This window comes from Myxocyprinus asiaticus, chromosome 1 (genome assembly GCF_019703515.2).
Source record: "Myxocyprinus asiaticus isolate MX2 ecotype Aquarium Trade chromosome 1, UBuf_Myxa_2, whole genome shotgun sequence".
In the NCBI taxonomy this organism is placed as follows: domain Eukaryota; kingdom Metazoa; phylum Chordata; class Actinopteri; order Cypriniformes; family Catostomidae; genus Myxocyprinus; species Myxocyprinus asiaticus.
The window spans coordinates 22688387-22714127 of NC_059344.1; the positions used below are offsets into that span (position 1 = coordinate 22688387).

The 25741-nt window shown below is 37.6% G+C and overlaps 2 protein-coding genes, 1 long non-coding RNA gene and 5 other non-coding genes across 10 annotated transcripts; 7 read left to right on the plus strand and 1 right to left on the minus strand.

Annotated features, from left to right (window-relative positions):
* The first annotated feature begins 1347 nt into the window (after window positions 1–1347).
* LOC127434197 (uncharacterized) lies at window positions 1348–7463 on the plus strand. Of its 2 annotated transcripts, none has more exons than XM_051686872.1 (3): window positions 1348–1392; window positions 3544–4224; window positions 5771–7463. In XM_051686872.1, exons 2-3 carry the CDS (start codon window positions 3586–3588, stop codon window positions 5921–5923), a joined length of 792 nt encoding a protein of 263 aa, XP_051542832.1. In that variant the 5' UTR covers window positions 1348–1392; window positions 3544–3585; the 3' UTR covers window positions 5924–7463. The 2 variants fall into 2 exon arrangements, with proteins under 2 accessions (XP_051542832.1, XP_051542748.1); XM_051686788.1 differs by lacking the exon at window positions 1348–1392 and adding an exon at window positions 3032–3370.
* A 3345-nt stretch (window positions 7464–10808) lies between these two features.
* Window positions 10809–15683, plus strand: LOC127434382 (uncharacterized). 2 transcript variants are annotated; one of them, XR_007896040.1, is made up of 11 exons: window positions 10809–11394; window positions 12162–12207; window positions 12385–12437; window positions 12661–12802; window positions 12891–12945; window positions 13122–13172; window positions 13361–13394; window positions 13638–13687; window positions 13869–13915; window positions 14228–14308; window positions 14458–15683. It is a non-coding gene; the product is annotated as an uncharacterized LOC127434382 (long non-coding RNA). The 2 variants fall into 2 exon arrangements; XR_007896030.1 differs by having other exon boundaries at window positions 10813–11394; window positions 12661–12703.
* On the plus strand, window positions 11638–11707 carry LOC127449292 (small nucleolar RNA SNORD26). The gene has a single exon (XR_007898707.1). It is a non-coding gene; the product is annotated as a small nucleolar RNA SNORD26 (small nucleolar RNA).
* Window positions 12984–13048, plus strand: LOC127449288 (small nucleolar RNA SNORD29). The gene has a single exon (XR_007898706.1). It is a non-coding gene; the product is annotated as a small nucleolar RNA SNORD29 (small nucleolar RNA).
* LOC127449307 (small nucleolar RNA SNORD22) lies at window positions 13440–13566 on the plus strand. The gene has a single exon (XR_007898710.1). It is a non-coding gene; the product is annotated as a small nucleolar RNA SNORD22 (small nucleolar RNA).
* On the plus strand, window positions 13730–13799 carry LOC127449296 (small nucleolar RNA SNORD31). Its single transcript, XR_007898708.1, has one exon. It is a non-coding gene; the product is annotated as a small nucleolar RNA SNORD31 (small nucleolar RNA).
* Window positions 14344–14412, plus strand: LOC127449302 (small nucleolar RNA SNORD31). The gene has a single exon (XR_007898709.1). It is a non-coding gene; the product is annotated as a small nucleolar RNA SNORD31 (small nucleolar RNA).
* Window positions 15684–16667: 984 nt separating the features above from the next.
* On the minus strand, window positions 16668–24196 carry LOC127434311 (ADP-ribosylation factor-like protein 2). The gene is made up of 5 exons (XM_051686995.1): window positions 23989–24196; window positions 23674–23784; window positions 17809–17971; window positions 17463–17543; window positions 16668–17330 (listed from the first exon to the last, which is right to left on the minus strand). Exons 1-5 carry the CDS (start codon window positions 24051–24053, stop codon window positions 17196–17198), a joined length of 555 nt encoding a protein of 184 aa, XP_051542955.1. The 5' UTR covers window positions 24054–24196; the 3' UTR covers window positions 16668–17195.
* Between the last annotated feature and the right edge of the window lie 1545 nt (window positions 24197–25741).

Genomic DNA, 25741 nt, shown 5'->3' on the forward strand with positions numbered 1-25741 from the left:
CATTTATCACTTAATGTCATACAAAGTCCAGTAAACATAAAAAAGCTAAATCAATATTCGGTGTGACCACCTTTGCTTTTAAAACAGCACCAGTTCTCCTAGGTACACCTGGACACAGTTTTTCTTGGTTGTTGGCAGATAGGATGTTCCAAGCTTCTTGGAGAATTCGCCACAGTTCTTCCGTCTATTTAGGCTGTCTCAGTTGCTTCTGTCTCTTCTTGTAATCCCAGACTGACACAATTTTCAGTGGGGGGCTTTGTGGGGACCATGACATCTGTTGCAGATGCTAATCTTTTCTGTTTGCAAAAGTAATGTTTGGGAGTCTAACATTTATATTTCCTATTGGCACACTAAAGCTGAAGATATAAATAACCATCTTAAGACAAATGTTTTGTGAAACATCTTATGTGCCTAAGACTTTTGCACAGTACTGTATATATATATACATAGAAGTATGGTTTATCTTAATGGTGTTAATGTATATTTAACAAGACAATACATGTACTTCTTTTGTAAACTATTGTTAAAATTACGGAAAAAACAATAATCGGTGTTCCCAGAAGTCTCTGTGCGACCCATAACATTTGATCAAATTTTATTGAAATGAATTTGTTTCTTTCTTGATATCAGTTATGTACAGTGGGGTAGTTTAGTTTAATTATACTTGTGACCCTGATGGCGTCTTGAGTTTGTGTGAGTGACACTGTGAAGTGTATGTACAGTGTGTGTGTGTGTGTGTGTGTGTGTGTGTGTGTGTATATATATATATATATATATATATATATATATGTATATATAAGCTGGTAGCTGGTCCAAGCTGGTCCTTAGCTGGTCAACCAGCTACCATGTTCCAAAAACCAGCTTAACTACCTTTAGCTGGTATGACAAGCTTATAGCTGGTCTAAGGTGGTCTTCCAGCTTGGACCAGCTACAAACCAGCTACCATATCCCAAAACATAGCTACCAGTTTAAGATGGATTTTCCATTAGGGCTAGGTTGGTATTTAAACATTATATAATTTAATTATATATCCGATAGTGAAATGTAAAGTACACCGATCAGCCACAACATTAAAACCACCTGCCTAATATTGTGTAGGTCTCACTTGTGCCTCCAAAACAGCGCCAACCTGCATCTCAGAATAGTATTCTGAGATGCTATTCTTCTCAACACAATTGTATAGTGTTGCTTCTTTTTTGTAGGCTGCTGACTTTCTTTGGTTTATTAAATGAAACAGAAAACGTGAGAGAAAGGGGGGGGAGGGGGGGGGAAGAGCTACAGTTGTTTGCTTGAATGATGACAGATTCAGACAGTGTGACGACTGTGTGTGTCAGAGTAAGGTGAGTTGGGCAATGAGAGAGAGAGAGCAGAGTCACGGGAGACAGTGAACAGGTAAGTCGCTCAACCTAATATGCTCTGTTTGAATATTTGTACATTGAAATATACACTAATGTAAAATATCATGTAAAATTCCATTTACAATTCCAAATCATGCCTATGCTCTGACATAGTACTATTACAGAAACTTAACTATGAATGCTGAAGTTGGTCAGTTCCATTTCAAAAACAGCTTTAATTGCAAATGAATAAGATGTCTTTATAGCACTTTATAATAAGGTTACATTTGTTAACATTAATAAATGCATTAGGTATCATGAAATAACAACGAGCAACACATTTTTACAGTATTAATCTTAGTTAATGTTAATTAAAAAAATTATTCTTCATTGTTTGTTAACGTTAGGTCATAATGCATTAACTAATGTTAGCACATAACTTATAATTTAAAAAGTATTAGTATATGTTGCAATTAACATTAACCAAGATTAACAAGTGGTGTAAAATTATTGTTCATTGTTAGTTCATGTTAATTAATGTTGTTAACTAATGTTAAAACTCTAAATGTATATTAAAGTTTTACCAGTGTCTTTAAACAAGCACAACTGCAAATTAACCTAACATCTCTGCAGATCTCATGGGTGGCTAAGGACATTGCAAACAAAAACATTAAATAAAAACCTCAGCACTGTCTGTATGTTAAAATATTCATCATCAAAGTATTTTGAATACTGAAAGTCATCAATAATTAAAGCAAATATGCAAATTATAGGCTTAAAAACACATTAAAAATGTAATTCCTAATATTAATCATCTTTGTTTTGCTATCTGTTAAAATATGTGAAGTATTCCACAAACTAATGCACTTCCTGATATGAATAAGTAAGGAATAATTGACAACGAACTGTTGAATTGTTGAAAAAATAATGCATACCCGGGGTGGTAATGTGGTCACGACGCGCAGCGGAGATTTTTCAATAATTCAACGGGCCGGAGTCAATTATTCCGCTTATGCCACGGTTACCACAACTTAATATATCGTTCAGGGTTTTATATTTCAAGACATTTTCTGGCTTTGGTCCCTAAAACACTCTTGTGAGTGGAACTATTTCTTCCGCCACGGATTTAGCGTCTTGCTCTGATACAGCTCAAGCCTTTGTTGCTAGTTCGAAAAGTGTTTCCCACAGATATTTGAGATCATATAGAAACTGTTGTTTTGTTCAAGTGTATCTTGCTTTGATACAGCTCAAGCCTTCGTTGCTAGTTCGAAAGCGTTACTTTAGAACTAGCAACGGAGGATGGGCCACTTTTCGGCATTGGAGTAACAAGGTATTGTGTGTGTGTGTGTGTGTGCATGTGTGTGTGTATGCATGTGTGTGAGCGTGTGTAAGTGCGGGGGAGACGAGGGCGTTTTACAACCGAATTTGAAATAAATGTAGGATATTATAGACAGTTTGTCATTCTTATCCGATGTACTGTACTTAGCCAGTGTCTTTGTCTTAATTGGTTATTTTGTTGTGGTAGCCTGTAGGGCTCTTTGAAATAACTGAAATAATTTGGCGAATTGATATGGAACCGTTATGCAGTCAAGACCTGGAACTAATTCATAGAAAAATAATTGTACACCTTAGAACGTCCGTCAACCAATCAGAATCAATCATTCAACAGTCCTGTGGTATAATGGAAAAATAATATATACATTTAATTATGATTCTATTTAAATATCTGTGCAGTATGACATTTTTGTAAGTGATTTTGTGTCACAGACCAAGCAGAGTCTAAAAAGAGATTTCATCTTATCTGAGTGATAAAGCAGTGGGTATTTTGTCCACTCAGGAGACATACTATCCCTAAATAGGAACTTACTGATATGCTATGTACACACAGATTGAACTTTGAACAGTGTTCCTATAATGACATGATTGATAAACACACTGATGGATAGAAGGGAGAGATAATCCTCAGCGTATTTCATTTCGACAGTAGCCCGAGAAATGCTGCTCTTCTTCTTCCTCTTCTTCCCTTTAATTATGTAAGGAATTTTTGTAAGGAAGGTGTGATTTTCTGTAGAATCTTTGATATTTTTGAAAACCAGAAGCTGATGAATGTCATGTTTCTTCTGCTCTGTTTCCAAAGTAAACATTTTTAACAGATGACCACCACCACAAGCCAAAGTCACTTGTTTTCTTCTTCCTTCCTCTTAAGATTGTAAAAACTGGTTTATCATCTCTCTGAATTCACAAGACCATGACTATTGGCAAGAGCTCCAAAAAGAACAAGGCCCCTCGTTCCCCTCCTTTCCTGGACAGGGCTAATGGATTCTATGGGCGCCTCAATGAGATGGGTGGAGATGATGTACAGGTGGAGGGAAAACCCACAGAAGACCAGATGGGAACCTTGAGGAAACCGGAGACCAGAGGACAGATCCGAAACAGCCAAGACAACATGACGGCCCCAGGTTGGATAGAAGAGGATGACCATGTGTTTGACCTGGGAATGATGGATGACGATGGGACCACTTTACTGAAGAGAAAGCCAAGCAGACTGAGTCGGCGATGGAGCAGAAAAAGTTCTAGGAAGGACAAATATAACAAATCTTTTTCAGCGAAAGAAAGTGAAGGTACTGAGACTGAAAAGAGCCCCTCTGTAGATCCAAATCCAGAGGTGCCAGCAGTGGCCCAAACCCTGGAAGCAGCAGACAGCAGAGAAGCAGAACCAGCACTGTTCTCTGTGAGGGAGCATGCAGATGATCAGACTTTGATTTCAGGAAAGAGAGAGTGTAAAACTGAACTAGAAGATACAAGAAAAGAGAAAAAGACAGACAGTAAATTGGATGGAGAATCAATGGAAGTTGTAAAGAGGAACACTCTCAAGAATTATCACAAGGTGAGATTTGGCTGTTAATAGAATGTCTGGATGGCTGTGTGTTTTGGTACTGAGGCCACATCCACACTAATCCATTTTCGTTTGAAAACTGTGTTTTCAATATCCTAACGTCATTGTTTTCCAAAGTATGTGGTATTGGAGAGCGTCTGTTTTTGATAGAGGAAAAAGATGTCCTAGTGTATGAGAGAAGTGTAAATGTAGCAAAATTAACTTGGTTTCAAATAAAAAAAACGTTTTAATGTGGACGTGACCTGCTGAGATCAGTTTATTTAGTAACACTTTAAGAGAAGGTCCTATTAGTTTACATTATTTAGTGCATTAGGAATCACAAACTAACAACGAACAGTAATTTTTTAAGGCATTTATTAATCTTGGTTAACATTAATTTATAAATATGCTATTGTTTATTGTTAGTTCATTATGCATTAATACCACATACAACTTTTAATGTTAAAGTGTATAAGTGTAGACCTACAATATCTAGAAACATTTACCAAGAATAATAAATGTTGTAAAAACTTTGTCCATTATTAGTACATGTTAACCTGCCTTAACTAACATATACAAACAACATGTATTTAAAGAGTGCCATGTCTTTTCATAAAACATTCATGAACATTCATTCTAACCCTAAACTTAACCCAACCCTAACCCCTTAATCTTAATGATAACTGTAATGGTTTATAAATATGTGAGAAAGGTTATGGCTTATAAAGCTTAAGAAACTTAATACTCTTCAGTCTTGATTTCTTTGTGAATCTGATCAGAACTTAATGACTTAAGCAATTACCACATGCTCCATGCACAAGTTGTATCACATTAGAAGGTATCACAGATAGTTATTCATCACATTAACTCATATGACAAAGAGTCAACATTAATTAAATATTTAAAATGCTTTAAGCATCTGCGGTTCAAAAAGGGAACATTTCGGGGAGCATCTGGTGTAAAGCTCTTTTACTACAGTGTGCGGAAACAAGCAGACTATTAGTGCCACCAGATAAGACTCCATCACCCCATAACTGTTTACATTTGCTGCAACATACCATGGTTGGTCTCTTCTTTCCATCTCTCCGCTCTTCCTAAACACTCATTGCTGCATGTTAGGAGAATATTTTGCTTCTCTCTGCCCTCTTTTATCCTACACTTTCTTATTTTATTGGCTATCTTCTCTATCCCTCTGTTACGTCACTATCCGATTTCTGTTTGCACTTTATATAGTCAGAGGAAAGATGTAAGTGATTCAGGGACAACAACTCTATTCAGTCCAGACCTTTGCAAGGTGACCTTGGTTGAAGCGTTTTCTCTGATGAGGAAGTTCTGCAAACAATCAAAAGACCCTGTCACTTCACCTGCATTCCATGACCTCTAGTTCAGCTACTGAGGGCACATTCTTTCCTTGCCACAGCATGGTCAATAACCCCAACCAAGAGAACTAACATGTTCCTGATGAACAAACAATGATGTCTGTTCAAATACAAGAGAATTTGTTTTTTTGTGACTGTAAGAGTGACATAATTTCTTTTCTATTTCATTTCTTCTGTAGGCTCTGGACAGAGCTTTGCGTCGAGGATGGGAGACATTTGTTGCCAATCTGTATAGTGTGACGCTGACACCTATCTCATCATCATCCTCTTCATCTTCACCATCAGACAAAACCAAAATGAACAGGAATTGTGCTTTGGCAGAATTCAGATAACAGATGGACTGTTGATGTGCAAATTGATCTGTAATTTCTTTGATTAATATAAATGTGCTCACATATTTAATATCTATTGTTTTGTTGCATAGAACTGATCAGTGCTGATCTTGTTTTAAACTGATTATTATGTAACCTGACATGAGGGCTCAATATTTGAACTTTTTATCAGCGTATACATTTGTTATCGCAGCACTATTTAGCAGGGGCGTGTAGCTGATCTTTGTTTCCTCGCAGGAACACATGTGGCCTATACCCTTAATTATCCAGCATGGAGATAGTTTTCTATTCTGGATGTGATCAAAATGTTTGAGCTGTGAACAGTATTGAGGAGTTCCTGTATTTTGGCCATGAACTTAAATTCTTCCAAAGATTACAAAGATGAATCGAAGGGTTAACTCTCAAAAACAAATCTGGGCGCTCAAAAAGCTTTTCTAAATTGTTATCAATAACATCACTGGCACTGAAGTATATACGTAAATGACTGAGGCAATAATTAGTGTGAAGAGGTCTTTTGGCTTCTGTATATCTTTCTTACAAACCCACAGTTTCTTAATTATTTTTTTTTTTGGCCATTTGGTTTATGTAAAGAAAAATTTGGTCTTTGTGTGTGTGTGTGTGTGTGTGTGTGTAAGTGAAACGAAAGAAACCTTAGTCACTCAATTCTGTTCTATGTACAATTTAGTTTAATTCTACCAAATTTGCATTATTAAAAACCGATTAAACAATTATTACATGTAAACAATTATTACATGTATGCATTATCGCCCATGAGGGATACCCACAGGTAAAATTTAGGTAATGTTTTCAAACAGCAATAATAGTGCCTTCATAGATTTCAACTCTTCATAGACTACAATACTGCCTCCGTGCCATGAGGACACATTTGTCAGTTTGCTGTTCTCTTTGTCTATGTCTGGTATGGAATGGTAGCAGACTGTTTACTGAATTTTAAAAAATATTATATGAAAAGGTATGCATTATGCAATGATGAACAATCAAACGATATATGCTACATTGTTGTCACATGAACTAATTATGAAGCATGTTTAATTCAGGTAATGGCATCTAGTTATAATCTCAGGGGGGAAATGGTTATTTTGCATTTTTGATCAAGTTTTTTGTGAAAGTGTCTTAACTTTTGACAGTGTGATCGAATAATGAGTCAGGAAAGAAATGTTAAAAATGTGGGCTGAGGCTAATATTATTTCTGGTTCATTCATCACTCTGGAGATGGAAGTTGAACACATTGTAGGGATACAGCATCCCCTGCATGTGTGCTGTTGTAGACTATACTGCATGTTTTGATAAATGTGGCAGGTCATCCAGGTATTTCATGCAGAAAATGTATACACTGCATACTGCAGAACAAGTAAGAATAGAGTATGATACATGGTGGTATGCTATTCAGAACATAGCAAACTAACTGTACAAGTACCCGCATCTTACAAAAATGGTGCCATCTAGTGAAAAAAGAAAAATGTGATGATTGGAAAAAAAATAAATAAAAAAAAAATAAAAGTAAGAAAATAAAAAGAGATTTTCTTTAGCAAGTCATGATTCAACACTCAATAAATCACAGCTGTATAGAGCTGTACAGCTGTGATGTCAATTTGTAGGTGATCCTGGAAGGCTTATTCTTCATGGGTTCCTTCAGGAATTTCCTATTGGTTTTTATAATGATGCTTTTCAATGTATTATTAGTAAACTAAGGTCTGTGGTAAACATTACTTAGATATGATTGGATGTTTTGGTCTACAACATAAATTAAAATGACACAATCAGTCATACCTCAAACAACTTTTGAAGCTGCCTTGTTTTAAAAGGGGTCATAATATTTTCCTTGATCTTTTGACATATAAGAGGTCATTGTTGGGTACAACGGGGCAAAAGGCACCCCTTAAGGAATTTTGCTTTTTTTTTTCTGGTCACAAAATTTATCAAGGTAAAAATAAAATATATGTGTGTATATATATATATATATATATATATATATATATATATATATATATATATATATATATATATATATATACATATTTATTATATTGATGGAGCAACATAATTTGTGTGAAAAGAAATAATGACAGAAGATTGTTTCGTTTAAAATTCAGTTTTTAAAAAAAGGTGTTTACCACACTTGGGGTAAAAGGCCCTTAGGGGGTTTAAAGTGATATCGTATAGATCCCGGGCAATAGTTATAGGGCACAATTTGTCAACTGATGCAAATAATTTAGAGACAGCAAGATGCTTTTTTGAGAAACAAATTAAGATGATGCTAACTCAAAATAACCACTTCAGAAAAAGTCAACCATTTCCTGTTCATTTCAAACACATTTGGCATTTTATTACATTTCAAATATTCTATAAACAAACTAATCTCTATTATGATTGGATGAGTCAATGTAAGCCCACACTGAACACTTTTCAAAACAAAACTATTCACCCCACTTAAAAAAAAAAATGTTAATAGGGGCCTTTAGCCCATGCAAAAGGGGGGCTTTTTACCCCAAATACCATCCTTTCACTTACTGGACAGTTATTGAAAATGTTTTGATTTAAAAACCTTAAACAAAACTGAAAATGATAAATTAGTATTTTGTCTCAAAAGAAATGTGTTAATTTCAGGAATTTTCATTAGCTACATAAATTTGCAACATTTAAAAAAAAATTTTAAAATTAGGTGAGCGGGGGGTCCAATTGGGGGGCCAGGCTTCTGTCCCTCTAGAACCGCATCCTGGACAGTTTTTGCACCCATCTGCGATATTTTTAATTGTTAGTCTTTTGTAAATATGCACTAAATGGATGTCTTTGATCATTTCGATGTGTTTCCAGCTATGTGCGCCACGATTTAAAAGTGGTACAAGCACAACATTTAAAAACACGTCTCATTCTGCTGCTGCCACTGACTGGGAGAAACACAAGTCATCCTGTGTGTAACCAAACACGGAAGATGTGAGATGTGAAGACCAGCATCTCTGAAGCACCCAACATCACCATGGATTGTATTATGTTTTCATATTCAGAACATTTCAGCGTGGATTGTCTGTGTTTCTGGGCTCAAATCAGCATGGATTTCTTGTGAACCAGTCAAAATATTATTCAAGCTTTGCAAAGGAACTGTAATTGAAAGATGGGGCAGTTAAAAATACTATTAGACCAGAAAACCGTGAGTAACCAGTTTCATTCATGAATGTTTCAAATGTCATGATTGTTTGATAGAGTGAACATTTTGATACATTCAGATGAAATATGTTGGGTGTGTGTTATGTGTTAACCCTGAAATATGTTTTTATAAATTATAATGTAAAATTGTTTTATTTTCTGTCAATTGTGCTTCAAATACGACCGTATTGGAAGGGCTGCACGTCATGCACAATGTTAGCCAATCATAACAGTAAGCATTTACACCGAAGTCTTAAAGGGCCAGAGAGCTTGAAACCGAGTGTTTCTGACAGAGGGCCAGAGACAGGGTGGAAAACAATCATATGATGTTAAAATTATGACTGTTTTGGTGAAAAAAAAAAACTTTACTAACATTATAAGTGAACCTCAGGGAAGATAATAAAAATATATATAAAAAAATAAGTATGTCATGACCCCTTTAAAAAATGTATGTCGCTAATGAGTTACTAGACAATGACTACAAATACCACAAGCATGTGATTGTGCCTGACGAAATAGAAAACCATAGTAGTTCTTCTCTAGCTACTTGTTAGCAACATACATAAAAACCCCACAGCTACTTCATAATTTATGTTTGGGGGTATTAGTGTGTGTAATTTTATGTTGTAGAACCAAATGTCCAAGTATCTTAAAGCTGAAGTATGTAATTTCTGCAACACTAGCGCCACCAAATGGAATTGCAAAAATAAACAATGTTTTCAAAACAGTTTTCTGAATAATAAATATTTGCTAAATAGTCTCTGGCCAAAAATACACAGTGTTTACAGTTTTCAAGAAAATAAACCTCTAAATGGCTTACTTATAGTTGTCTCTGCATATTAAGCTGGGATAGAAGAAATTATTCTAATACAGATAAAGTTATATACTACAGCTTTAAAGGTGCACTCAGTAACTTTTGTCTTTGTGTCATCGTGGACTTACACTGACACCTAGTGTCTTGGATGCAGCATCATTTAAAATCAAGAGTTTTCAGTTTCAGATGCCATTGTAGATATGTAGTATTCACAGTCAGCCTTGATTACTTTAATCAATGAGTGAAAGTGTCAAATAACAGGACGGTTACTGAGATTAAGCGAGTATTATTTGGCTGGTCATGTGATTCTAAAATGGCAGCTCCCATGTGTGGACCCTCTCCATGTAGAATAAAACAGCTTTTATAAGTATACTGATATGCCTGAAATCTTCATTTTAATGTGAGTGCTCATGATTTTACACATATCCTTCAAAATTACAATTGATGTCTGTAGGAGTTAAACTTTTTTAATGAGGAAAAAATTACTGAAAGTAATGTTTACCACAGAACTTATTTTAATGAATCCAAAACTACCATTATAAAAACCCTTAGGAAAATCCCAAAGGGAACCCATGGCTCCAAAATGCTAATTCTCATCTGTGTTTTTCAACTACAACAATACAACTCTGTTGCAACATGTGACAGAGTGCTTTTCCAGTGTTGTGCTTTGTCTCGGTTTGTTTTGTTCCACTGTTTTTAGTTATATATAACCGTTTTTATCCATACTTTTTACAGTTACAATTATTCGTTTATTTCTATTTGAGTTTATAAGGAACCATGTTCGCGCTTTTAATGTAACCTGTTAAATCTCATTGGTTGTTGTAAAGTGGGCGTGAATCTCACGTGATGACACGAATAAAAAGCGCCGAGACTTTGTCTTCGTCCATTTTGCTGTTGCTTCTGTATTGGTGAGATATCACTGCTTCTTTCTTTAATCCATTGTAATGTTTCTGTTGTATTTAATTTTTTATTTTTTATTTTATTTTTTGTGAATAGTAGGTGCTAGTTATAAATAACCCTTTTGGGTTGTTCTGCCTTTTAAGGTTGTCTTATATTGTAGCTTTAGTGGAGAGCATGGCGGTGAACCGCTTAGCTTTTTTGCTTGCTAGTCTCTAATCTGAATCCAAAACCATCCTTGCTTAGTTACAGATATTATTTGCGGTTTACGACAATTTATCAACATATTATATGCTTACGCATCTGAAGTGCAACATATTTATGGCGTTTACTTCCAAATTGTCTCTTTCTACTGCTTTTCTGGTTGTGCTCTCAGTAAAGATAACTTTCACAGACCTGTACTGAAACACTGTGATTGCTGTTTATTTATCTAACGAGAGATTTGACGCGCTATTCTCTTGTTTTTGCGTTAAAATGAGAATTGTCGAGTAAAGTTCCGTGTTCTGGAAGTTGCGAATGGGAGCACGTGTCTTAACTAAGTATTCTCTTGCAGCCATACAGACCAGGATGAACCTGCAGTGCATGGACTGGGAGGGTGAGTTTTATTTTGGTGTGCATATTAATATATGCCATTTAATTAGACATTCTCACGTTTATAAAAAACGCATCGAGTCATTTTAGTTCCTACATTTGAGTGTTGTAACGTGCTTCCATGCATGCTTGACGACAAGGGAATGAAACAAGCCTTCTAAGCTTGGCCCAACAGTTTGGTCTCCTGCATGCCAGTACCACCTGCAGCATTCATATTGTGAACGCATGGCTTCAGACAGCTGCAATGCTACTGTGATGACTTTAAGAATTCTCTCTTCCTGAATTACTTTTGAAGTAACTGTTCTTAACTGAGTAGCATTGGCCATCTAGCCCACAGACCTTTTCCAGAGTAGCTGTTCATCTGATTCTGACAGGAATGATAGAGGCTTCAGAAGCAAGGAATTCTAGGCCCTCTGACTGTGTATGGGACTGGGCCCCTTAAATATTAACAGTTTAGAATTTGTCTTGGTCCTCCCTGGACCACTCATTAGCTACAGCCCTGTGAGACTGAGGGTAGACTTGCTTTAACTGTCTTTATGGTTTAAATGGGCCCAGAAAAGTTGATTTAGTCATATAGGATCTTTTATTCAACTATACACAGTTCATACTGTTTAAAGACACTTGAGTGCTTCCCCTCACAGCCTCTTTACTTCCTGCCCAATGAAAAAGGGTGCTACTCTGAATGAGGTCTGTTTTCATATTAGTTTCTTAAGCTAGTTCTTAGACTTGCCTGTGAATTCAGCCTTTTGTAATGTAGTTTTGTTTTTGCAGTTGTCATTGGGTCTGCTGGAATGAGGTCAAGGCCTTTTAACTTAATGTAAGTTCTTCAGTGTTGATGGGTTTTCTGTAGTCTGAATATTGAATGATGATTTCAATGACAAGCATATGTCTGAGTTTCAGTGATGTTTGCCTTTTTAATATTCTGACTAAATACAAGTGACTAGAGTAGTGTTTTCTCTTTTGCTGTATTTAAAATTGTGTATATATTTATAAGGGTGCCTACAAATGAACCTGAGTGCACTGGGTACCCATGGACCTCTTAATATGGTGAGGACTTTATTTATTTTTTATATGTACATGTGCGTAGTCTATATTTTCAGCTTTGTTTGAAGTGATTTAATGGGGTCCCCCCCCCCCTCAGCTGGATGACCGACTTGTCACATGGTGTTATAGTAACCAAAGTCTGACCAGACAGATTTCCTTTTTTTTCTTTATCTATCAATGCCTCTTGCTATGTTTACCTTTTTCTCTCTCCAATCCTCCTCTCTAGGTTCCACTTTTGAACTAAAGGAGTGCAGTCCCTGTCTCTTCTGGTGAGGGTTTCGCCCCCCCCCCCCCCCCCCCCATCTGAATGGTTTGAGAGAATGAACCGGTCAAACCATGTAATATCTGGACTGCATTATTGCCCCATGGTATTTTAGTCACCAAAGCCCTGATCAAAGAATCCTGGTTTGTTGCAGTGGCATAATCTAAATCTTGCATGGATTTATTTTCTTTTAGGGGTGTCTGCACAAAGTAACCTGGGCAAAAACCAAAGGCTCTGGGTTGTGCAAAGGTAGTTGATATTTATTTTTGAAAATTTTAGTGTTGCACTCTCTGTGATGAAGATACTTAGCTCACTTTGATCCTATATGAAAAGTCGTGAACGCCTGAGAGATTGTAGACTTTGCTATCATTCTGGCTGTATATGTGTGGTTTTTGTTCTAATGTAGTTTGTCGTCTTCCCTGCAGGAGCATTGTGCTATACCCAAAAGAATGGGTTGAATCCTCAGTGTCTATCAGGTGAGGTCTCTACAGATGCTCCGTGTGCAGTCAATACTCTTGTCTCTTTGTAACATTGATGATTTACTTTGGAATCTCGTTCGTCTGAAATCCTGTTGATTCATCTTGTAACTGATGTTACAGTACTGCTACCTCTGCATTGAAGTAGTTCATGCACATGAAATAACATGAAGACTCTTCATTTAAAGGTGGTGTACATGACGTTGCCTGTACAGATAAGAGGTGAGTCAGGTTTACACTTGCAATATCATTCATTACAGTTGGTCCTTTTTATGATGTAACTTGCACACGTCTTACGCCTTGTGTCAATACCAGAACCTGAAAAGGTGAACCCACTGGTGTTGCCTGGGCAATAAGGGGATGACTTGTTGGGGTTACCAACTGTCTGAGGAGGACTACCTTTTGGTGTAAATTTTAATTTTACACTGCATATTTCCTAATTTGTTCTTGCATGCTCCTTTTTAGTTCTGCAACAATTTCCCCTGGATGTTTTGCACCTTTTTGAATTTGGCAAGGTTGGTATAATTACTAGACTTTTGGTGCATAACTTGTGAACTAGTAGGTGTGATGACATGATTACCGCCCCAGTCTGATGCTATCTGACTGAATGGTACACCCTGACCTCAGTAGTTGGAGTTTCACTTTTTTAATTGTTAAAGTGGAATATTTCATTAGTGTTTCTGCCCCCCCCCTCAGGTGTCTCCATGTCTGGCTGATAGTGAACTTTTGCTGTCCAAGTTAAGGTACGTAAACAAGATTGAAGGCATTGATGCAGATTAATAGGGATGTGATAAATTGTGATTACTGCCCCAGGCTGAAAAGTCATGACAGATTGGTAACCCCTCTGATCCATACTTTGTCTCCTATGTTGAATGTTTCCTTGTGCCTGATGGTTGGTGCTGTCAGGGTTCCCTCACTTTTTTCCTTTTAACTTCAAAAATGTCCATGACAAAGATTTTCAGTCATTTGGGATGCTGAATAGAGATTTTTAGCCAGTGAAATAAGAGCAGTACATAACCAAGATTGAAGTTCGCTTTTTTTTTTTTTTTTTTCAGATTTTTCCCATGGCTGTGTGAACCAAGTACTATTCTGGATTTCTGAGGTTGAATTGCTAGATGCTTTTCTTACCTAAAAAGGTTTGTGCTCAAGTGTTGTAATGGTTTAATGTTCAACATTTTTAAATGATTTGAATATACCACCCCAGTCTGAATTTGACTGATTGGTACCCCTCTGATAATTTGAAGGTTTTAAGGTGCCGATTTCTAACTTTTTTTTTTTCTTTCAGGTAGCTGTATTGGAAGTTGTACTCTTCAGTTGCTGTGACTCTCCCCTAATTTTATTATCTGTAATTCCAACAATGGAGCTTCACAGTACAAAACTAAGCCTTTTTACATGGTTTAAGGGTGGATATTAGACTGTTCATGGGTTGTCATTTTCCCTTTTTAAGCACTTGTGATTTAACTTGATGTGTTTGAAAAATAAAACTGCCTTCAAGTTTATGCCTACAAATGTGTTCCTTTTATATTGTAAGATGTAACCTTTTCCCATTGACTTGTGAATTTGGGTTGTCACTGGTTTAAAAGTGTAAGTGACACCAGAAGTACTGTTGTCTTCAACACCACTTTGTAGACTTAGCCGTTTCTAAAACCCATGGGATGGCTCCTCAACGGGCATTGACTAAATGGCACAAGTTTGTAAATGGGCCAATCCATATTTATCCCAAAGGAAGTTGTGTAAAGAGGCTAAAGACTGAACCTTAAGGTTATACCCTCATGACATGCAGTTTTCCAATAAAAGCGTGCCTGCATTTCTGAGAATGAATCTAAGGAGAACTGTGCCAATAGTTAAGCTATTAGTATTAACCATATAATGGCAACTGTTAAACCCTAAGCTAGGGGCCAGGGAGGCTCTACTATCCTGTCAAAGGGCTGCAAGTGTTCTAGAGGGGACAAAGTCCAGACTGAAGGTTCATAGAACAGGGATCTTGGGTCCTAAAATGTTCAGTTTTCCAAAGTTTAAGGTCAAAGTCTTAAATGATACAAGTCTTAATCATTTAAAGGGGTCTTAAATTTAGGGGCTGAAAGACTGGAAGTGTCATATGAAGTAATGTGAATATCAAACTTTAAAATTTGATTTGCATGCATTAAAGTGAATGTGATTCGTATTTTCAAACATGGGTGTTTCCAGCTGTTGCAAAGCAGTTCAGTCATTAAGCCATACGTTTATAAGCTGATTTATTAATGATCAACTGTTGTAGTGCTGATGAAATATAACAATGTTTACTTTTATATTGTAAAAGCAGCTTGAAAGTGAGGTGAGGCAAGCATTTCAAAATGTGAGTCCCCAGTGTATTTCAGCATTTAAAGTAATTTCTGTGTTATGAATCAGATCAACGCATAGTATCAGCAAAATCCATGTTGGTTTACCTCTATTTCTATAATGGTACATATGTTTTAATGTGATGTACTGTATATGTGGAAAACATGTCTTTGAGTAAACTTGCATACAGTATCCTACCCTGTTTTACTGATAAGCAATGTTAAGGCCATGTTGAATGTGTGCCCCTGCCTAAGAGTCTGTGATACATTATTTTGTGGTTTTGTTTTTGTATGCAGATACAGTAGTTTTATTTGTTCAGGTCTTAAGTCTTAAAGACTGTAGCAACCCTGTAGAAATAAGGTGCATTCCATTGAGTAGTGATAATGCCCTGTTCCTTTCCAAGACTTTACCATCTACTGTGAGAGCTTTGGAAGGTGGGGCTCAATTAGTCATTAAGAACTCACAAGTCAGGGGCTGGGGTAGCTCAGTGAGTATTGATGCTTACTACCACCCCAGGAGTTGTGAGTTCAAATCCAGGGTGTGCTGAGTGACTCCAACCAGGTCTCCTAAGCAACCAAATTGGTGTGGTTGCTAGGGAGGGTAGAGTCACATGGGGTAACCTCCTTGTGGTCGCAATTAGTGGATCTTGTGTGTAGATCGTGGTGGGTAGCATGAGCCTCCACATGCTGTGAGTCTCTGCAGTGTCACGCACAATGAGACACATGATGCACGGATTGACGGTCACGGAAGCAGAGGCAACTGAGAGTTGTCCTCCGCCACCCCGATTGAGGTGAGTAACCGTGCCACCACGAGGACCTACCAAGTAGTGGGAAATGGGCGTTCCAAATTGGGAGAAAAGGGGATAATAATAATAAAAAAACAAGTCACTTTTATTTGGGAATTATGTTTGGAAAAACCTTACAGCATGGCTATGATGATTGTTCATCCTTCAGAAGTGCCCTACAAAGGCACTATTTGTGCCACTTGGAATGGAGCATGAATGTAACTACACTTTGTTTAAAAGAGGCTGGCCTGTAATTATTTTAAGCCTTAGGATTAATCTATCAGCTCAGTCTCTGTGCAGCTGCATTGCCACAGAGTGCTTGCCAGTATGTTGTTGAAATTGATTCACTGATATTTTCAATATAAAACCTAATAATTCAAGAAACACTGTAAAAGTTTGTGACCATTATGGTTTATTTAAACTGCAAAGGTAAGACATGAGTTAAAACTTGTGTAAGATGTGAAGGGAGAGGAGAATTTATGTGTGTCAGGTGCCAAAAAGTCTTCCGCATAGGATGCTCCTATGCTTTCTTGTTCAAGCTTCCTCTGTACTCAGTCCTTGCCTAATCGCGGTGCATTTAGAGAATTGATACATCATGATGCCGGACTTTGATTGGTTTCCAGGTCACACTCACAGACTCAAGGACGGAGGAGCAAGGGAGCGCAATTTAAGAAATGAGAAGCAACCCTGATTTCTTAAGCACTGGAGTGACAGCAGACATTTTAATGAAAAGATACCAGAGACAAGACCTAATCAAGTGGGAAATGGGTGTATTGACAGTTTTTGAGAAGGCAAGTTTTGAAGACAAAAAAAAAACTTGGTTTTTAATGGGTTAATCTGTTATAACTTGAAAAGTGAAGTACACAAAAACATCAAAATGGCTTAAGCTATCTGCAAAATGTGTTGAAATGTTTAGTCCATCAATCTGTTGTAAAGATCCGAGCTGCTATGTCATCAAGCAGCCAGTCCACACCTGTCAGTAGATTCTGGCCAGTCACTGCACTGCAGCCCACTATACACCAGTGATGGGTCTTAATGTCATCAAGGGCTAAAATCTGTACAGATTAACAGAGAGAATTCAGAAAACAAGACCATGGTCACTGATCATTCACAGATAGGGCCTACCATGCAAGTGAAATTGAAATAACTAAAATCACAGCATCTGTCAGTGAAAAAAAGCAGCTCACCTCTCGTATAGCATCTTTTGATAAAGAACCAGGCAGGTCCTGTTTGTTGGCAAAAACCAGTAGAGTGGCTCCTGCTAGTCGCTGTTCATGAGAAAATAAATTAAGATTATTATATTAATCAATCTTACACTTCAAGGTGATTGATTTAAATAATAAAAAGTGTATATAAAATAAAACCGGTTACATTTCAACAATTTCAATCTGGTTTAATTGTAACATATGGCATGTCCCTTTTACCATACAATAAAGTGTTAATGGTTCATGGGTAAACTGATTGCAAAACCAGATAATTTCATTTCAAACATTCTGTGTCATCACGTCGAACTAAAAATATTGGCAATCTCACCTCCTCTAGTAATAAAGCACTCAGCTCCTTCCTGCAGTCCTCCAGTCTCAATCTATCAGCACTGTCCACTACCCACACCAGTCCATCTGTACTCTCAAAATAATTCCTCCAGTACGATCGCAATGACTTCTGACCTCCCACATCCCAAATATTTAGCTTAAACCTAGTCTCGATGGAAGAAAAAGAGTGAGAGATGAGCAAAGCAATAAATCACAGCTATGCATATATGAAATGTAAAGAAGCCTTAAGGGATAGTTCACCTAAAAATAAAAATTCTCTTATCATTTACTCAGCCTCATGCCATCCTAGATGTGTATGACTTTCTTTCTTCTACTGAACACAAAGATTTTTAGAAAAATAGAAGAATGGGTGCCAAAACTTTGAAGCTACAAAATCTACATGAGGGCAAAATAAAAGTACTCCAGACAACTCTGGTGGTTCAATCCGTATCTTCTGAAGTGATATGATAGGTGTAGGTGAGAAATAGTTCAATGTTCAAGTTCTTTTTCCTTCACTTTCTCCTGTTTTTGGTGATTTATATCCTTGTGCACATCGCCCCTTACTGGGAAGGGAGGAGAACTTATAATAAAAAAAATGACTTAAATATTGATCTGTTTCTCACCCAAACCTATCATATCATGTCTGAACACATGGATTTAACTACTGTAGCTGTTTGGATTACTTTTATGTCGCTCATATGTGGATTTTGGAGCTTCAAAATTTTGGCAGCCATTCACTTGCAACGTACTGTCCTACAGAGCTGAAATATTCTTCTAAAAATCTTTATTTGTGTTCTGCTGAAGAAAGTCATACACATCTGGGATTCCAGGAGGGTGAGTAAATGATGAGAGATTTTTGGGTGATCTATCCATTTAAAGGAATAGTTCACCCATATATGCAAACTGTCATTAAGCGCGTTTACATGCACATTCTTTAACCGATTATGCTTAAGCTGATAACGTGTGCGGTCATGTAAACGCATTAAACAGCATTCCTGTCATTTAGTCATAAATGGCTAAAGAATAAACTGAATGATCGTGGGTAGATTTTTGCCCATTATCCCGATTTTGCGTTGCATGCAAACACCTCTATCGACATTCTTACCGGCTAATCCAATGTACACAAGTGTTGTGTGCATGCCTCTTCACGGTTTGATGTCAAAAGCAGAGAAAAACTAGATTATTTTAAATCTCTTGTAAACGCAGTTTTCTTGCTATGTAAGATTTTTTAAATAAACAGATATTTGTGAGTAATCAGTGTATTGGTGTGCATGTCATAATTTACTCATCCTCATGTCATTCCAAACCCATTTGACTTTTTTCTTTCTGTGGAACATTAAAGGAACAAATTAAAAATAATCATAAAATCGCAGTAAAAGTAGTCAATGCAATTAATGCACTATATTCTAAGCCTTCTGAATGCATGTGATCACTGTGTGATAAACAGACCAAAAGTTGTTATTCACTCTTAAATCACTGATAAACTCAGATAAACAGTGGACAAATCAAATATGGTAAAATATGGTCATGGGACACGCAAGAACCAATGAGTTTTAATTTTATTGACGTGTCTGCATATTTGATTTGTGCGCTGTTTACCGGAGTTGATCAATGATTTGATAGTGAATAACAACTTCAAATTCAATCTGTTCATCACACAAAGGGATCACATGCCTTCAGATGAATTGCAAAATAGTGCACAAGTACCATTGATTACTTATACTATGCTTTTATGGTGCATTTTTGTCCTTTTTGGAGCATGACAGCCTGGAGTTCATTTTCATGGTCATTATATGGAGAAAAGAGGTGTGGTTTTTTAAATTCCTTTTTTGTTCCACAGAAGAAAAAAATTAATATGGTTTTGCAGTGACATTAGGGTATGTAAATAATGAGAATTCATTAAAGGGGTCATGTCTATGTTCTAGAGATTGTTGTGCATGAAAATCCCAGGAGATCAGCAGTTACAGAAATACTCAAACCAGCCCGTCTGGCACCAACAATCATCCATGCGATTATCTAATCAGCCAATCGTGTGGCAGCAGTGCAGTGCAAAAATCTGTAAAATCATACAGATACGGGTCAGGAGCTTCAGTTAATGTTCACATCAACCATCAGAATGGAGAAAAATAATTTGATCTCATTGATTTGGACCGTGGCATGATTGTTGGTGCCAGACGGGCTGGTTTGAGTATTTCTGTAACTGCTGATCTCCTGGGATTTTCATGAACAACAGTCCAGACTGGTTAGATTGGTTCGAACTGACAGAGTCTACGGCAACTCTGATAACCATTCTTTACAATTGTGGTGAGAAGAATATCATCTCAGAATGCTGTTCCGAGATGCGCGTTGGTGCTGTTTTGGCGGCACGAGGGGGACCTACACATTATTAGGCAGGTGGTTTTATTGTTGTGGCTGATCAATGTATATCATGTTATATTATGTTTATCATAGAAATATGCTTATTCAAAGAAAAACATTCAAAATGATGAAAAATACTCCTTTATTGGTATTAAAACAATATAGGCTTTTATTGGACTGTTTTCTTGTACACAGCAGGCACTGTATTAAGCATCACATAACTCTTTCAAATTAAAAGTATTTCTGGGTTTTGCATGTAAAATTCAAATCTCTGTCTTTCAGAATTTCACATCATAACATCACGTGATCTGCCATGACTGATCCTTCAGCACACGACGGGAAGCACAAAAGTGTTTGGCTTGAAGGCTCTCTTTTCAAATCCTCCTCTGACAGCAACCGGGAAAACTCGTTGAAGATTGCGCAAGGCGCAGTTCAAGTTGAACACACCTCTTGATGTGTTGTTGTGGAGGCGGACAGATACAAATGTCTACCACCGTGTGACATCACAATGTGGAGGAAGTAGCCATGGTTTTTGTCAGCAGCCATATCACCCTGTAGCTCTAGACTGGTTTAGTACCTGAATGAGACCTCCTGGGGAAAACTAAGGTTGCTACTGGAAGAGTTGTTATTGAGGGTGCTGGGGACACAATACTGTAAAAAAAAGCCTTTTCACATGTGATGCCCTAGTTAGCACAGTCCTTTTTATGAGACGTTAAACTGAGGTCTTGACTCTCTGTGATCATTAAAAATCTCTCATAATAATCCCCATTCCTGAATTGGCTCACTCTCCTCTCCACCAACAGCTGGTGTGTGGTGAGCGTACTGGTGCACTATGGCTGCCGTTGCATCATCCAGGTGGATGCTGCACACTGGTGGTGGTTGAGGAGAGTCCCCTGCCCTCTATGTAAAGCGCTTTGAGTGTAGTGTCAGAAAAGCAGCACAGTGCTTTGAAAAAGTATTTGCCCCATCCTGATTTCTTTTTTTTTTTTGTCTATATCTCATACTAAATTGTTTCAAAAATTAAAACAAAATCTAACATAAAACAAAGGCGATCAGAGTAAACACAAAATACAGTTTTTAAATGATAATGTTACTTATTGAAGCAAAAAGGCTATCCAATACCAACTGGGCCTGTGTGAAAACGTATTTGCCCCCTTAGTTACTAAATCCTCAAATCTATGAAACTGCATTCATAATGGGGACTAGACACACCCAGGCCTGATTACTGCCAGCCCTGTTCAATCAAATCGGCACATAAATGGAACTAAAAAGCAGCAGCATGAAGTTGGCTAAAAGGTCTCACCCAGTAGCACACTATGCCAAGGTCGAAAGAAATTTCAGAAATGATGAGGAAAAAGGTGATTGAATTACATCAGTCTGGGAAGGGTTACAAAGCTATTTCAAAGGCTCTGGGACTCCAAAGAACCCACAGTGAGAGCCATTATCTCCAAATGGAGGACACTTGGTACAGTAGTGAACCTTCCCAGAAGTGGCTGACTTTCCAAAATTCCTCCAAGAGCACAGCGACAACTCATCCGGGAAGTTAAAAAAAAAAAAAGCCAAGGACAACATCCAAGGAACTGCAGGCCTCTCTCGCATCAATAAAGGTCACTGTTCATGACTCCACTATCAGAAAGACACTGGCCAAAAATGCCATCCATGGAAGAGCGGCGAGGTGAAAACCACTGCTAACCCAGAAGAACATTAAGGCTCTTCTGGATTTTGCCAAAACACACCTTGATGATCCTCAAAGCTTTTGGGAGAATGTTCTGTGGACTGATGAGTCGAAAGTGGAACTGTTTGGAAGACAGGTGTCCTGTTACATCTGACATAAATCAAACACAGAATTCCACAAACAGAACATCATACCAATGGTCAAGCATGGTGGTGGTAGTGTGATGTTGTAGGGATGCTTTGCTGCTTCAGGACCAGGGCGAATAATTAAGGGAAATTACCAGAAAATCCTAAAGGAGAATGTCCGGTCATCAGTCTGTGAGTTGAAGCTCAAGCAACTGGATTATGCAGCAAGACAACGATCCAAAGCATAGGAGTAAGTCCACCTCTGAATGGCTCAAAAGAAGCTAAATTCAAGTTTTGGAGTGGCCTAGTCAAAGTCCTGACTTGAACCTGATTGAGATGCTGTGGCAGGACCTTAAACGGGCACTTCATTCTCAAACCGTCCAATGTGGCTGATCTAAAGCAGTTCTGCAAAGATGAGTGGGCCAAAATTCCACCACAGCGTTGTGAAAGACTGATCTCCAGTTATCGGAAGCGTTTGGTTGCAGTTGTTGCTGCTAAAGGTGGCACAACCAGTTAAGTTTAAGGGGGTAGTTGTATTTCACATGGGTGATATAGGTGTTTGCTTCAGTAAAAATAAATATTTATATATATTTGGGGGCCTGGGTAGCTCAGCGAGTAAAGATGCTGACTACCACCCCTGGAGTCGCGAGTTTGAATCCAGGGTGTGCTGAGCAACTCCAGCCGGGTCTACTAAGCAACCAAATTGGCCTAGTTGCTAGGGAGGGTAGAGCCATATGGGGTAACCACCTCGTGGTCACTATAATGTGGTTCTCGCTCTCAGTGGGGCACGTGGCGTGTTGTGCGTGGATGCCGTGGAGAATAGTGTGAAGCCTCCATACGCGCTATGTCTCTGCGGTAACACGCTCAACAAGCCACGTGATAAAATGCACAGATTGACTGTCTCAGACCTGGAGGCAACTGAGAGTCGTCCTCCACCACCCGGATTGAGGTGAGTCACTACGCCACCACGAGGACTTATAGCGCATTGGGAATTGGGCATTCCTAATTGGGGAGAAAAAAATAAAATAAAAATAATATAGATTTATATATTTGAAAACTGTATTTTGCATTTACTCAGGTTGCCTTTGTTTTATGTTAACTCGTTTGAAGATCTAAAACAATTTAGTATGAAAAATACACAAAAATAGAAGAAATCAGGAAATACTTTTTTCACAGCACTGTATACAAATGTAAAAGTAATTAAATAATTTCAACAAATGCACATTTTGCAGTGAGGAGAAAGTTTTGAGTTCTGAAACTTGCAGTCAGTTTTAATAGTATGACCTCTTGTATGTTGAAAGATCAAGGACAAATGTATTCCTCATGTCATGACCCCTTTAATGGGTGAACTACTCCTTTAATGAAGCAATGTGTTATAGAGGCATCGGGTAAGTTACTGCTAAACAATAACTTGTGCTCTTTGCTTGACACCAAGACATAATGGCAAGGCTTATGTCTATCCCTTTCATGATTTTCCTATTTACGAAGTAAAATATTAGATGCAGTCACTGAATTATCTTGCTTTCTCCTAAGAGCTATGAAATAAAATTCAATCCCTTGCATAATGCGAATCAAAAACGTGTTTCAATGTTTAAAAGAAGGCCTTTGGTAAGCACTGTTTAAGTGTATAACCAAGGACACCCACAATGCAGCACTTTATCCTGAACATTTACAGTATGTGCACAGAAACAACAGGCCTTCGTCTTACCCCCTATGCTCAAGCGTCTTTATGTTGAAGCCTAACGTTGGAGAAATAGTGCTGACATCCTCGCCGTTGAACTTCTTCAGGATGGTTGTCTTTCCTGCATTATCAAGACCACTGAAAGGTGAAGTCAGGGACCACAACTGTCTCTTCTGCGTCACGTATGATAACAATATTATTCTAATCATGCGGAGAAATCAGAGTCGAGAATAAAATACGTGCAGACAGACTAGGACAAAAACAAACACATGCGTACAGCGAAAGGAATTATTATGGACATATTCATTCAAATGCACGTATAGTTCTCTATCAAAAGGATACAGCATCAGCAGTCGCATTTCACGCTCTTTGTGTTTCATCTTCTTCAAGATCGTCAACAGACCCATCGCGAAGGTTCACACCTAAAACTCTACAGCAGCTTTGAGACGAAATGAAAACTATTACAACACATTAATTATTTCTCTAAATAAATATCACATGCGTTTATGCGCAGCCATACTGAAAACGAGGAAGTATACTTATGAGTTAAATTAACATACTGAGGTATGATTGGTTAGAACGGGCGCAAAGATGACGTTAATGACCTTGATTGGTTATTATTCCTGTCATTTATTTTGGGGAGTTTCTATTGGTAAATTAGAACCACAGTTAGGGCGTGTCTACGTTTTTGATTGGTGAAGTAAGCTGTCGTGAAACGTTCAGTTATTACGCCCCTAAATCTATCGTTTCTATGGCAGCGCCACCTTGTGTGCGTTCTCCAACCCACCAGAACCAAGTTAAATGAAACAACATGATTTTCATCTGGTGCCAAATAGTTGGCTGTCTGGTTGTAAGATTGTGAGGTCAGTTACACGACCTTTACCTTATCCTTGACTGTACCCTATCGATTACTGTTTATATCAATAAGCCTAATCTTTTCACATGTGATGCCCTAGTTAGCAATTCTCATGCAAAAGTGTGTCCTTTTAAATTAAAGATAAAAGTAAACATAATCAGTAATTACAAGCAAGAGAGACCTAATAATAACACTGACAAAGCTGAGGTTTTAAACCTTAGTTTTACAATAGGTTATTTTTCAGTTGTCCAGCACATTCATTTTAGGGACAGCCCCCTAAAAAACATTAAGGTAAGTGCCTTGTTCATTCATACTCAAGTTTCTGTGTTTCCCCAACTGAACTTGCAACCTTTGTGTTAGCCAAAAAACTGATTTAGACTTGTCATTCCTTTTCTTTACAAAAAGCAAAACTATGAGTTACACCAGAGATAATTTTACAGAGATGGGCCACTTCTATTAAAATGAGTGGGAGATATTGGAACGCCCAAACAAGGAACTCTCGCGCCCAACGGTCAACAGATGTAGAAAGGAAGTCCTGCCTTATAGATTAAAGAGCCAATCAGTATGTTACCATGATACCAGTGTTGTCAGATTTTACTGCTGATTTGAAATATGTCCTTTGATCGTAATTTTGACTAACCGTTTTTTGGTCTTTCCCCATTCAAGTAGATAGGAGCTGCATTGGCATGACTGGAAATATTCTCCCGGGAGCGTTCCAAACATGGCCGACAGTGGACTGACTTGCTAGAAAGACTTTGGTTACACTGAAGCACTCACAATGGAAGTGAATGGGGCCAGTCCGTATATGTTAAAATATATGGATTCTGTTTCAAAACAAAATGCTTGTTAACATGATTTTAGTGTGATAAAATCGCTTACCAACCTTTTCAGTATCGCTGTAAACATAACGCTGTAAACCCTAAGACGACCATAAAAATGACGATTTAAACAACTGAACAGCTCAAATAATACACACGATCAACAGAAGAATTAATGTAAGTGCTTTTATAAAATGATAAGCTTCACATTTCTGCCTTTAACCCCTCCAAAATTGGCTCCATTTACTTCCATTATAAGTGTCTCACTGTAACCTCGATTTTTGCTCTTTTTTAAGAAAAGGAGGGACGAGTATTTATTTTTTGTTGTGGTGATTATCAGCATGTACAAATGCTGTCAATTCAGCTTTTTTCGAACAGAGAACATTCCTTACAAAAAAGAAAAAGAAGAAAAAAGAAACCT